The sequence below is a fragment of the Lycium barbarum genome, chromosome 5 (genome assembly GCF_019175385.1).
Source record: "Lycium barbarum isolate Lr01 chromosome 5, ASM1917538v2, whole genome shotgun sequence".
Classification (NCBI taxonomy): Eukaryota; Viridiplantae; Streptophyta; class Magnoliopsida; order Solanales; family Solanaceae; genus Lycium; species Lycium barbarum.
In genome coordinates, this window is record NC_083341.1 from 118,999,998 (window position 1) to 119,014,395 (window position 14,398).

The following is a 14,398-nucleotide window of genomic DNA, read 5'->3' on the forward strand; positions in this document are numbered from 1 at the left end:
ATATTATCAATTGATGTTAATTATAGAGGCTTACCAGTACTTACTTTATAAGTGACATGATTTTTTTCACACCATCAGTGCAATCCAACTTAACCTCTTCCCAATTATGCGACTGGTTCTGGAGACATATCAAACCACAGTTGATTCTGCATGGATATACTTGAATGTTCTTTGCGACAACAACAAACATTTCAACATATGTTGCACTCAATTGTAGTTGCTTAATTAGATATGTCGTCTCATGAAGGGATGTCAGGTGGGCACCCATAATCAATTCAACAGAAAAACTTGTAACAAAAATAATTTTGTAGTATTTCTTGTTTCCATGTGTTCCGTATTAATTGATGTTTCAAATATTTATATACAATAACTGGAAATTGCACGTCCACACATAGATGTTGAAAATGGTTTTATTATGAATGGCCATCAATAGCTAATAGAGACAGTTTCAAGTCTGTTTAACCATTCAAACTATTTGTAAATATATTGTTTCTCTTCATGATTAATATAAGTAAGTGGTTCTTGGTGCAACGGAGAAACGCTTCACGTTTCTACTTGTGACCAAGGTTCAAATCTTGGAACCAGCCTCTCTAATTAGGAGGTAAAGTTGTTTACAATCTCCTTCCCCTGAGCGTTCGAGCTTGCCTGGGCAGGAGTGCCTAGTAAAACCTTTAACTGCACAAAGTACTTACGCCAAGCCAGTTAAAGCATGGTGCGTCTTTCATATACACATTAATAACTTAACCATAGTTAAGTGATATGTATTATCATTTATCACTTTAACTTTTAACTACTAAGGTCATATTACTTGGTTTGGTGTAAACACGTCTACTGCTAAGTATTTACCGACATCAGACACTAGGGTCCGCCTAATGATTGAGATAGAAGTCCCTGTCTCTAGCTAGCTAGCCCTGCTAGCTTCTGAGAAACAACATTCAGGGTTCTAAATCTTCCCGTGTTAGCTATAATGCAACTGTCGGCATTTTGTTTGAGTCAGCCGGTCTTTCACATGTTACTATATTGGTCCACCGTCAGCCAAAAAAGGGCCGCCATTGAATTATGTATGCTCATTAGCCTACATAGATTATCTGGAAGTCTGATTGCATATTTTTGTTACACCTTGAATTTTTTTGCGTCATTTGAGTCGTAAGTAAACTAACGTGAGATCGGAGATGTCACGACCCAACCCCGTAGGCCGTGACTGGTGCCCTAATTGGGCACCCTGACATACCTATCCATATCGAATCACATACAAATAACATATACGGCCATAAATACTATCTGTCATCTCAAATTATATCAAACTGCTGCAAACACATTTTTAACATAACCATAGGCGTATACATATATCAAAAGCCGGCAAGGCTATCAAATGGCACGACGGCCCCAAAACATATACCAAGTGCACGCCGACAAGGCTGCCATAACCAAAACATATACAAAATGCACGCCGACGAGGCTGCCATAACGAATAGGCTCATACTAACGCATCTGAGCAGATGTAGGCACACACACCCACGAATACGTCTACAGACCTCTAAACAGACCAAACGAATCATATGGCGGGACAGGGCCCCGCCGTACCCCTGAACGAATATATACATACATAGCGAACAAAATATATACCAAAAGATATGCTCTGAAAGGAGAAGAGCACTCCAACAGCAAAAAGAGGATGTCCTAAACCGGTGGATCACCAAACTGTGCGTCTGTACCTGCGGGCATGAAACGCAGCCCCCCGAAGAAAGGGGGTCAGTACGAAATATGTACTGAGTATGCAAAGCAGAATGTACAGAAAGTAAATCCGAGACATAAACGAAATGGAAGTATCAAACATAAGTGCAAATCCAACATATCAAAATTTGTTTGCTTTCAAAAATATGCAAGTCATGCATCGGGTACAGAAGAATATGGTCGTCCGCCCGTCAATGGCGCCATAACACAGCATAACACCAGAAAGTCTCAAATCTCCGTATCCCCGTCACATATCACATCACAACATAACGCCATACACAGCATAACACCAAGTATAGGTGGAACCCGACCCTCTTTTGCGAGTAGATCGGTGAACCATAAACACAGCATAACTCCGGAGTATATCAAAATGCGCACGATAACAGAACCGGCCCGGGACTCGGCGAAGGGAATAACAAAATGCACGAATAGAGTCGTGAGTAGTCATATGCATAACATCGTTATCACAAATTCAAACATAAGTAAAATGATCATATTTGAAAATCGAAATAATAGTCTTAACAATTCCTTTCAAAAGTTCCCGAATTACATAAAGGAAAGTCGCGGGACCCGCGGGCGGGAATTTATCAAAGTCGGGCCCGCTCATGGAGAAACGTACTCATTATACATAATGCAAACCTTTATAAAAAAATATTGGAGCAATCCGAGCATTTATGTGAAAGGTATGGCTTTCAAAAATTTCGAAGTTCTTTAAAGCGAATCTTTTTGCGCAAAGTTCGGAAAGCGATTTTTCAAATACATAAAGGTTCATATTTCATCAAATCATACATAAGAGTGCCAAGGAACATATACGGATCGTGAGATGCTCGGATTTCGAATTTAGAATTTCCTTAAGGCTTATAATTTAGCCTATACAACCCAAGGCATGCCAAAAGAAAGAAGGTTGTCTTACATACCTTGTACGCACTCCAAGCTAGCCAATCTAACGCTAATCCAAATCTATGCCTCGGGCTCCCCAAGGTCTACAAATATGCCAATGAATATCCAGTGTTAACCATAGGCACTTAAGTAATTATTCATTCCAAACTAACTCTCAATTCTACAGAAATTTCGGCAGCATTTCCCCTGTAAATAGGCCATCCCGAGAATTTAACTTGCTCAAAATCAACAACAACAACCACAATAACCAACCTAGTATCATCAATAATCAATCCGAAAGGCAAAACAACATTAGTAGCTCTCTTTTACACCATTCGAGGACTTTCCAATTATTCAATTTAATGGCTTACTTTAAAGCCATAATATCGTTCGTACATTCGATTATTAACCCAAACCCATACTACAACATTCAAGAACATTCTAAACGATTCACATAATATTTCCAATAATCCAACAACTTCTCCAAGTTGGCCGAAAACAATCCCAACCGAGAACAACCCCTTTTTAACACATTCCTCATTTTTCAATTCATGATTTGTATCGACAATTTACAATATAACGATATCATTTTCATGGATATACAAATTACGCCAAACGCACAATAAGCCTCAAATCAGCCCGTAACAATTCACCATATCACTTTGGGACATTAAACTTTCATTTCCAAACTAGAAGTCATCACAACAACCATTAAAACGCTAAGCGACATTAGTGTGTTCTTTGGCATATAGCATGACCCATATTCATCTATCACTACACATATACATATATTGATGATTCTTAGCCATCCTACACACTACAACAATTTAACATGCTACAAGGAATTTATTCAATAACCCAATCACAATACCCATTTACACGGCTAGCACACCCATCACACAACCCACTTCCAACATACTATATCTCATGATTTTCATCCATATTAACATACTACAATGTGCACAAAACATTCACAACTCATAAAACAAGAGAAATTCTTACCTTTCTTCTTTACTCCACAATTAGGCTAGGGTTTGAAATCCACAAAATTGATGGCTTGATCGCTCCAACCACGCTTCCACGTTACTTAGGGACCTCAAAATAGTTGATTTATACCAAGGAAATAATTTTGGAAGGCTTGAAGTTGGATTTGATTTTCCATGAAGCTTGGCCGTGAGCTTCTTGGAGAAGCTCTTCAACTTGTGGCTTTATTTTGCTAAGTATAGAAATGAGGAAAGATGACTTGAAAGTCATCTTTTAGTCCCACAAAAATACCTCCACTTGTATATGGCCCACACATGTGTTGGACCAATTAAAATTGGCCACAACAATGTGTGGGACCATTCCAAGTCCACACGGCCAAGGGCCCATTTTGTGCAACATTTTTAATTCCAAATTTAAAAATTGTGGTCTCAAATTTTTCCTAAGTGTTCAATGCCAACAATTTCATGTACAACTTATGTCTCAAAATACAATCAAAGGTCAAAAGTCCCGACTTCAAATCCCGGAATGGTCTTGGCCTTAAATTATCATAGTTAATCCGGGTTGTCCCAATGTATAAAAATACGGGACATAACAGGAGAGGTCATGGAACCCTTATAGGGTTAAGGAATACTTTTAATAAGTACTAAGAAAGTGTCTTAAAGGTTTCGAGATCAAGCGAATCGAATATATTAAGTTTGTCAAAATTTTGGAAAACTTGCCAGAATTTTGGACAGAAAATTCTAGTCCAACTTGAGGGAGGTGTATCTCCTAGAATATGAGTTATGGAATTCATAACCAATGTAAATTAAATTTCATTGAGTCTTGTTTCCAATGCAACAAACCGCTCGTCGATACGACATCGGAGTAGAAAGTTATGGGTGTTTCAATATAGGCTACCAGATGGCTTTTCCGCGGGCCCATTTGGAAAGTCGGTTCATTATTCTCCCTTTTTTCATCATTTACACTTCTTTGAGCTCTACAAACATCCATATACTTCTCCTAAACACTTATAGCCCCTTAGATCAAGAATTCAACAAGATTACACTAAACTAGTTCATGAAAAGTGATTGTTCTTGCTTCTACTTGATGTTGTGGTGAGTTTGGTCTTGAAGAAAGTTGGTGTGGCTAAAGTTCTTCAATTATAAGGTATGTTCTTCACCTTGATTTTGATTTTGATTTGTTTTTGGAGGATTTTAATGGTTTAAAGTGAAGGAAAACATAGTATAAAAGTCGTAGTTTGATATGTTGTTGTTGGCTTATGGGCTAATTTTCGTGATTTCAAATTTTCTTAAATGTAAAACTTGACCTATAAGTTTGTATTTTGTAAAAAAAATACCAATCATTTTATATTTTGTAAAAAGAGACTCATGCCGACGTGAAGATATTGTCTGTACCATGTGGAAGAATTATATTAAAGAACAGCTACTTACTACTATTGTTGGATTTTTTGAAAGTGGATCTTAGTAAAATTACTTGTATTTAAAAGTTTAAATAGTTTTTTATCACGAGCATTTATTTATAAAAGGAATATGGAGATATGTAATTTATTAATGTAGCGCCTTAGAATATTCCGATACCTTATTTTTGAACTATGATTTGCTCATTTAGTAAGATTGTAAAAGAGTCGAGGAAATTTTGATAGTGTTCACAAATTGTGGGGCTCTAGTGTTTATGAGAAAAGATACAACTTAAGACATCCAAATTTCACGTCCAAATAAAATTTTAATTTCAAATCACTGGTCTGAAATCATGGACAAACAGGCCTATAGTTTCTTACACTAGCATCATCAAGAGCGGTCATGAGCTGAATTTTTCACCCTTGAAAAATATAGTTTATATTAGACAAAATGTCAATTAAGTATTCTTTTAATACTTAGGAGTTTTAAATTAATTAAATTTTAACGTATTGGTCTTTTTCGTATCTGAACTAGGTAGGGAAAGGAGAAAATAGTTTATAAATTCCGTGTATTCCTACGTTGAGTAGGAAAAGGGAAAATAATCTAAAATTTTCGTACATTCCTATTTCCTAAAATATATAGGAAAAGGCAAAAAGTTACTAAATTTCCACGGACTCCTAATTTTTTTTGGGTAGAAAAAGTGTAGTTTTTTAATTTCCTACACTCCTACCTTGTGTAGGAAAAGGAGTACGAGTAGTTTCTAAATTTCCTAGAATTCATGTCTATATAAGAGTGCAACTGTCATATGTTAAAGTCATCCATCACTATTTTTTTTCAATACTAAATAGTTCATCACAGAGGTTGTAATCATGTATGATTGTGAAGCAATGTTTTTGAGTCGTTTCTCCATAAAGAAGAAACCTGCAGATATCTTTAATTTGATCGGAGCGGCTATCACAGTTGGTGCGATAAAGTATCCCGCTGAGTTTGAGAAGCGCAAAAACGAGATATTGAATATCTTAATGCACCCTGGAATTGGAGGCGACGACGATTACTTCGTTCTTAGTGATACAGATGAAGATGACGACAGTGTTATTGATGAGGAAGAAGATGGCGACAGTTCTGATGAAGTGACCGACGTTGAAGAAGAAGAGTCTGTGAAAGAAAAGAGTGTCGAAGAAATACAACTGGTTGATAGCGAAAGCAAGAACAAGATTAGTACTGCTACAAACCAGAAACCCTTGATGAAGATTAACACGGCTATCAAGAAGACTGTACAAGTTGCTCCTCTGAAAAAACTTGACCAACGCCAGAAACAGAATGCAATTACAGGAACAACGGAAAGCGTCAGGGAGTTGAAGGAAAGATCGGAGACTGACATGGAATCAGCTGCAAGAAAACAGTGCAGCAGTGGTTTAACGAAGAGTGTGCCCCCTGCGTTGATGAAGAGGAATGTGGCCACCAACTGTGTTCAAGTCGCTCCTCCTCAAGAACAACTTCATTCTGATTGTTCACCACAGAAACAGAGCAACTGCAGTGCAATCACAAGACCAATAGTGCAGAAAACAACACAAAGCTCTGAAGTTGCGAGACCAATGCAAAAAGAAACACAAAGCATCCGCGATATGGAGAGATTTGAATCAAGCAAGAGGAAATTTGAGGAAAGGTTTGCAGAGCGAAAGGAAGCAAAGAGAAAGATCATAATGGTGGACTTTCATCATATGCCTAAACCTGCTAATGACCCTCGTCCTCCCAAACGCTGCTGGGCTAGGAGGAGGTTTTGATAATTCAATCGTTGTTGTAATTTTCACACCAGAATTTATTTATGCTTCCTTTCTGTCATTTTTTTTTAATTTAGAGTTGGGTATGCAACCCTTTGTATGTATGAATGATCTTTTACTCTGAAATAGAAAAGTTACATTCATAAAAATATCTCCCAGGATCTATCAAGTATTCATTCCCTTTCCAGATTATATATGTAGAATGTAGGTCTTGTGGCTTTGACGTGTATCCTCATGCGTATTTTGAGCTCTTTCTTTCGTGTTTTCTCTAGCAAGGGTGTATACATACTAAACTTAGAATGGAAAATATGGTCTTTGGCCTAACTTTCTTGTTCAAAGATGTTTTATGATCTGTGCACAAGTAGCAATCTATTTCACAGATAAAAAATAGCAGTAGCAAGCAACTTGTAGGCAACTTGCCACTAAAATATCAAACTTGGCTTTCTTCTTTCCAATGTTACTATGTGCATAGATGTTTAAGGGAAAAAGAAATATGCAGCAGCAATGCACTAAACTGGAAAGAGAATAAGCCTGCAACACATTCTAAAAATGTGTGCCCGAACAAGCTTAGCACAATTTAAACTCTTATTAAAGACCTCAAAGAAAAGGTCATTCCGAAACAGATGATTTTCATACCACTTCCACTTAAGTTCTATCAAACTAGCCAAACAGTATGCAGTGGCTGCTGAATACATATGAAGTTATTGAGGAACCTCCGACAATTTATTGGCTATCTCAATTAATGAAACAACAGGAAGCATACTAAAGCTACAAGAATACTAAAGGGGATTGCTATTACAATTTTATTAAGTTATATGTTTCAATCAGAAAATTGAACTGGTATAAGAAGGAAGTGGAGACAGAGAAATTTGAACTACCCCTTCCAACATATGTATTAGCCTTCTCATGGTGGGCCTGATATTCGGATCCTCTTGAATGCACCAAATTGCCACTTTTACTAGTTTCTCTAACTCCTCCTTGTCGCTTAGTGCCTCTTCATCATCTTGTACTAGCTTATCTAGCATTCTCGAGTGGAAACAGTCATATACCCACTCGATTAGTAGTATTAGTGTCCATATACTTTCTGCAACAAATAGTTTCTAGCAAAACAATGCCACAGCTATAAATATCTACTTTGGCAGTGACAGTTGTGTTCCTGAACCATTCTGGTGCAACATAGCCTTTGGTCCCTCTAATCCCTGTCAGAGTCCGAGTTTGATCCTTCATCAACAGTTTTGCCAATCCAAAATCAGAAATCCTTGCTTCAAATGAATCATCCAGCAGGATGTTTTGAGGCTTTATATCACAATGGATGATCTGCATGTTGCATTCCTCGTGCAAATACAAGATCCCCCTTGCAACCCCATATGCAATTCTGATTCTTTTCTTCCATTCTTTCCTTGACTGACCTAAAAGGAAGTCCGCCAAGGAGTCGTGGCTCATAAACTCATAGACCAAAATCTTCCTTTCTGGTCCTTCATCACAGAATCCAACCAATCTTACCAAATTCTTATGATGAGTCCTGGCTATTACACTGGCTTCTGTTTTGAATTCCTTCTCACCATTATTTGCTAGCCTGTCTAGTTTCTTGACTGCTAGAATAGTTCTTGACTTTGAAGACGAAAACTCTCCTTTATAAACTGTGCCGAAAGCACCTCTCCCAAGTTCTAGCTTGAAACTATCTGTTGCTAACTTAAGCTCTCGGAAAGTGAAATTTCTCAAATTTATCTCCGGTATGCTTGATGAACCAGCGCGTTTTAGTCTTCTACGGTGTACATATAAAGCAATGAGGGATGCCAAAAAAGCAAAGTTAAAAAAGGCAGAGGTGCTAAGTAGAATTGATCCCAAGATGAGCAATGCTGACATATCTTTCTTCTCATTTCCCCTTTCTGGTGGTGAATATGGGAAATCCCCAGATGGGATAATAGATTTCAACACTTTAACAAAAGCCTTTCCATTAACTTGTTCCCTCCTTCCCTTAGAAACCGGCAACTTCTTTTCATAACAGGTTTCTGATTTTTGTGTTGCAACTACACAATTACGACCATGCAAACAAGAGTTCTGGCACTCATCTTGATTAAAGGACTGCAGCTCCTCATATTTTGAAGAATTAGGCCAAAATATGTTATCTAAAGGATACATATCATATAGATATCCTCCGGATTTGTGTCGTCCAAATTGCATCTTTGGATTGGATTGCGTTCACAGCCCTTGAACTCATCACTTGGATCGGAAAAGTTAAATCCAGGAAGACACATGCAATTTGGCCTCCCATTGGAGTCAAGCATGCAATAGCTATTGAAACCACAAGTTCCTAGACCAAATTAACCCCGAATGGCTGAGCAGATATCATCTGGGGCAGACTAAACTCTGAACCAGCTTCCATCCCACTTTCCGTCTCTTGGAGCCTTAGGATGAGCATATTGGGTGAACACACTATCATATTCAAGAATAGCCCTGTAATAGTAGTCCCTTGCTGGAACAATACTTCCAGAAGTTATATTCACAATCCTCTGGCTGGTCATAATATAAAGGTAACTAGACTCATTAAAGATTAGCCTGTTTCTTGTCACATTAGGAGACTTTGTATCAACTGTGTTGCTCCAAAAATATGCCTCTATGCATTTCCTGTTGGCAGTGCAAAGGTGTTCAGCACAAGATTGCCATCGGGTATCAAACGAAACTCAAAGTGCCCCCTGGAGAAGTTATGTTGTGATGTCCTAGAAGACAGTGACTTTGTAATGTCTATTGTTTGTGTTGGCAAGATTGTATCACAAGGGTGATCAAAACTTTGCCATAGAAGGATAGAATCGCTGCTAGCAAGGTTGAAATTCCCTGTATCCAACAACGAAGCATAAGAAACACCTGTGTATGTAAGACTTGGTGGTCTCCAGAGGACTTGACCATCTGGATTCTCAAGAGCAACTCGACCATCTGTTTTTAGCTCAAGTTTAGATCCTTCTGGAGCTAGCTCATCTCCATTTGCATACCAAACCAATCTTTTGTTTGGTATTTTGTTGAACCAGATACCAAGCAAGTTAAGTTTTTGGCCCTCTATTTCGTGAAATCCAAAGGCAAAGTCACCAGGAGGTGACCGCCATGCTGGAGAATTAACAGATGCAACAAGGGACGACTCAAGAGTGATGTTTCCATTACTACTAGAGTTACTAGCCTGCGCATATGCAACAGATGGTGCTGTAAGAAAAAGAACAAGAAAGCCAAGAAGATGTAGAAAATGGTTTCCCATAGGGATTTTATTAAATCTTCAAAGTATTGGGAAAATTGAGAAGTAGGAGTATAAATGAAAGTTTTTCCCAATCTCAATTTATGTTGGCCTTGTAACGTCCTTCATTGACTGGCACTTGTTTGAACAAACCAAAATTCACGGTGAGTTAGTCTTCTTATGTTTTCCAGAATGGAGAGTCATAGTCAAGAAGATAAATATAGTACTAAACTAATCCCATGTTGAAAGAAAGACTTTGAATTTTCAGCTGACGCTTCTCACACTAGTTTACTCGTTTTCTACTTAGGTGTCCACATACATTTACCGTATAGTAATACACTACCCTTCAGCTGGTTAGGAATAAGTTATTCATGTATTAAAATTCTGCATAAGTAACACTGTGTTTGGTAGCCAGTTATGAGGTGAGTTATTTATGTATAAAATTAGTGCGGTGTTTGGTTTGCATTTTAGAAACCCGCATAACTGACACATGTTTAAGTTACGAAGAAATTTAAGTATTATTTTATGCAGGGCAAAAGATAGAATAACTAATATATGAATAACTAAATCCTGAATAACTAATGCCTACAACTACAAGAGGAACTGATACAACATTATTTTCCCTCGTTATGCAAGTATTAGGTATGCAAAGTTAGTTATTCATGTATTCTTCCCGCTGCATAAAATAGTACATAAATTCTCTCATAAAATGTTTTACTTATGTGGGATTCTAAGCTGGTAACCAAATACCGTACTTGATGTGTTGAATTTTACATATAACAACTAAAATGCTACTAAACATGGTATTAGTTATACTAAAATTATGTTACGTCCCGTATTTTTATACATTGGGACAACCTGGAATAACTATGACAATTAAGGGCCAAGACTCTTTCAGGATTTGAAGTCGGGAATTTTGACCATTTGATTTTATTTTGAGGCATAAGTTGAATATGAAATTGATGGCATGAACACTTAGGAAAAATTGGGACCACAATTCATAAAATTGGAATTAAAAATCTTGCCAAAAAATGGCCTTGTAGCCGTGTGGTCCACAAAAAGGTCCCACACATTGTGTGGCCAATTTTAATTGGTCCAACACATTGTGTGGGCCAAAGGCAATAGAGATATTTTGGGGACTTAAAAGATGACCCTTAAGTCATCTTTTCTCATTTCCACTTCAACACTAGAGAGAGAGAAAAATCAAGACCTTGGAGAGCAATACTCCCTCTAGCTCACGGCTTGGACCATGGAAATTCAAGTCCAAATTTTGCCTCTCCAAAATTTAATTCTTTGGTACAAACCCACTAATTAGAGGTCCCTAAGTAACGTGGAAGCATCGTTGGAGCAATCAAGTCATTCATTTAAGAGATTTGCAAACCCTAGCCTATTGGTGGATTGAAGAAGAAAGGTGAGTTCTAACCTTGTTTATGAGTTATAAATGTTGTATGCATATTGTAGTATACTAAAATGGATAAAAATCATGAAATGTGGTGTGTTGAAGTTGGGGCCGTGTGGTTGGTGTCCTAGCCGTGTGAAGTGTGTGTGTGTTGTGTGGTGTTGGTTTGATGAATTAATTGTTTGTAGCATATTTGATTGTTGTAGAGTGAAGAAATAAATTAGAACCATCTATATGTACATAGGTGGGTGTGGCCGTATATATGGTCCCAAATGTTTGGCAAAGAATGAATTAATATCGCTTAGCGTCGTAATGGTTTTTGTGGTGACTTTTATGTTGGAAATGAGAGTTTAATGTCCCAAAATTGATATGGTAAAGGTGCGGACTGATTTGGAGATTTTGGTGCACTTAATGTAATCTTTATATATGAGAACCATTAACATATGTATATGTGTAGTGTGGACGAATGTGAGTCCTATAATATGTCGAAGGTCGCGTTACTATCGTTTAGTATTTTAGTTACCGTCGATATGAATTCTAGCTGGAAATAAGTGCTTAATGACTCAAGAATGATGTTGAGATGGTTGGGGCTGTTTTGAGGCTTATTGTGCGTTGATGTAATTTGTATATTTTATGAGAATGACATCGATATATTGTGGATCGTGATACAAAACATGACTTGAAAATGAGGAAAGAAAATAGGGGGCTGCTCTCGGCTAAGGGGACTGTTTTCGGCCACTTGGAGAAAAAAATTATTTGATTGTTGGAAAAATTATGTGAATTGTTTAGAATGTTCTTGTCACGACCCAGCCCCGTGGGCCGCGACTGGTGCCCTACTTGGACACCCAAACGGACATACAAACTAAATCATCATTTTTAAACAGAGTTGAGAACGAATATTATCTTGCGCGATTGCGCGTACAAAACATTATATCAGAATCAGAAGAGGCGGCGGAATATACATCGCCGAACATATGCACATATATCAAAAAGCCGGCAAGGCTATCAAATATGTCAAAAGCCGACAAGGCTGTCAAATGGCACAACGGCCCAAAACGCATATACAAATGCACGCCGACAAGGCTGCCACAAACATATACAAAATGCACGCCGACGAGGCTGCCATAACGAATAGAGTCATGCAAACACATCCGTACAGAAGTAGGCACACACACCCACAAATACGTCTACAGACCTCTAAACAGACAAACCGAATCATATGGCGGGACAGGGCCCCGCCGTGCCCCTGAACAAATACATATATACATGGCGAACGAATATATACCAAAATGTGTGCTCTGAAATGAGAAGAGCACTCCAAACAGCAGAATAGGGTGTCCTAAATGGGTAGATCACCAAACTGTGCGTTTGTACCTGCGGGCATGAAACGCAGCCCCCGAAGAAAGGGGGTCAGTACGAAATATGTACTAAGTATGCAAAGCAGAATATACAGAAAGCAAATCTGAGACATAAACGAAATGGAAGTACCAAACATAAGTGCAAATCCAACATATCAAAATTTGCTTACTTTCAAAAATATGTAAGTAATGCATAGGGTACAGAAGAATATGGTCGCCCACCCGTCGATGGCGCCATAACACAGCATAACACCAGAAAGTTTCAAATCTCCGTATCACCGTCACATATCACATCACAACATAACGCCATACACAGCATAACACCAAATATAGGTGGAACCCGACCCTCTTTTGCGAGTAGCTCGGTGAACCATAAACACAGCATAACTCCGGAGTATATCAAAATGCGCACGACAACAGAACCGGCCCGGGACTCGGCGAAAGGAATAACAGAATGCACGAGTAGAGTCGTGAGTAGTCATATGCATAAAATCATTATCATAAATTCAAACATAAGTAAAATGATCATATTTGAAATCGGAATAATAATCATACCAAATTCTTTCAAAGATTCTCTGAATTACATAAAGAAAAGTCGCGGGACCCACGGACGGGTATTTACCCAAGTCGGGCCCGCCTATGAAAAACATACGTATCATACATAATGCAAACTTTTATAAAAATATTGGAGTAATCCGAGCATTTATGTGAAATGTATGGCATTTCGAAGTTCTTTAAAGTGAAACCATTTTGCGCAAAGTTCGGAAAGCGATTATTTCAAATACATAAAGGTTCATATTTCATCAAATCATACATAAGAGTGCCAAGGAACATATATAGATCATATCATGCTCGGATTTCGGATTTGGAATTTCCTTAAGGCTCTAATCTAGCCTATGTAAAACTAAGACATGCCGAAAAGAAGGGAGGTTGCTTTACATACCTCGTACGCACTCCAAGATGGCCAATATAAAGTAAATTCCAATCTACGCCTCGGGCTCCCCAAGGTCAACAAATATGCCAACGAATATCCAATATTAAACATAGGCACTTAAGCCATTTATTCCAACTAACATTAAATTCTACAGAAAATTCGGCAGCATTTCCCCTATAAATAGGCCATCCCGAGAATTTAACTCGCTCAAAATCAACAACAACAACCACAATAACCAACCTAGCAACATCGATAATCAATTCGAAAGGCAAAATAATAATAGTAGCTCTCTTTTACACCATTCGACAACTTTCCAATTATTCAATTCAATGGCTTACTTTCAAGCCACAATATCGTTCGTACATTCGATTATTAACCCAAACCCATACTAACAACATTCAAGAACATTCTAAAAAATTCACATAATTTTTCCAACAATCCACAATTTCTCCAAATTTTTGGCCGAAAACAGCCCCTACCCGTGAGCAGCCCACTGGGCACACTTCCGACTTTCAATTCATGTTTTGTATCACAATTCACAATATAACGATACCATTTTCATAAAATATACAAATTACATCAACGCACAATAACCCTCAAATCAGCCCGTACAATCTCAACATCAATCTTAAGTCATTAAATGCTCAATTCCAAACTAAAATTCGTAACGACGACACGAAAGCGCTTAAGCGATAATAATGCGATATTC

At 37.9% G+C, this 14,398-nt stretch overlaps 1 protein-coding gene across 1 annotated transcript; it reads right to left on the reverse strand.

Annotated features, from left to right (window-relative positions):
- Positions 1 to 7,465: 7,465 nt before the first annotated feature.
- On the reverse strand, positions 7,466 to 8,973 carry LOC132642654 (G-type lectin S-receptor-like serine/threonine-protein kinase RLK1). Its single transcript, XM_060359737.1, has one exon. It carries the CDS (start codon positions 8,957 to 8,959, stop codon positions 7,817 to 7,819), a length of 1,143 nt encoding a protein of 380 aa, XP_060215720.1. The 5' UTR covers positions 8,960 to 8,973; the 3' UTR covers positions 7,466 to 7,816.
- Positions 8,974 to 14,398: the final 5,425 nt, after the last annotated feature.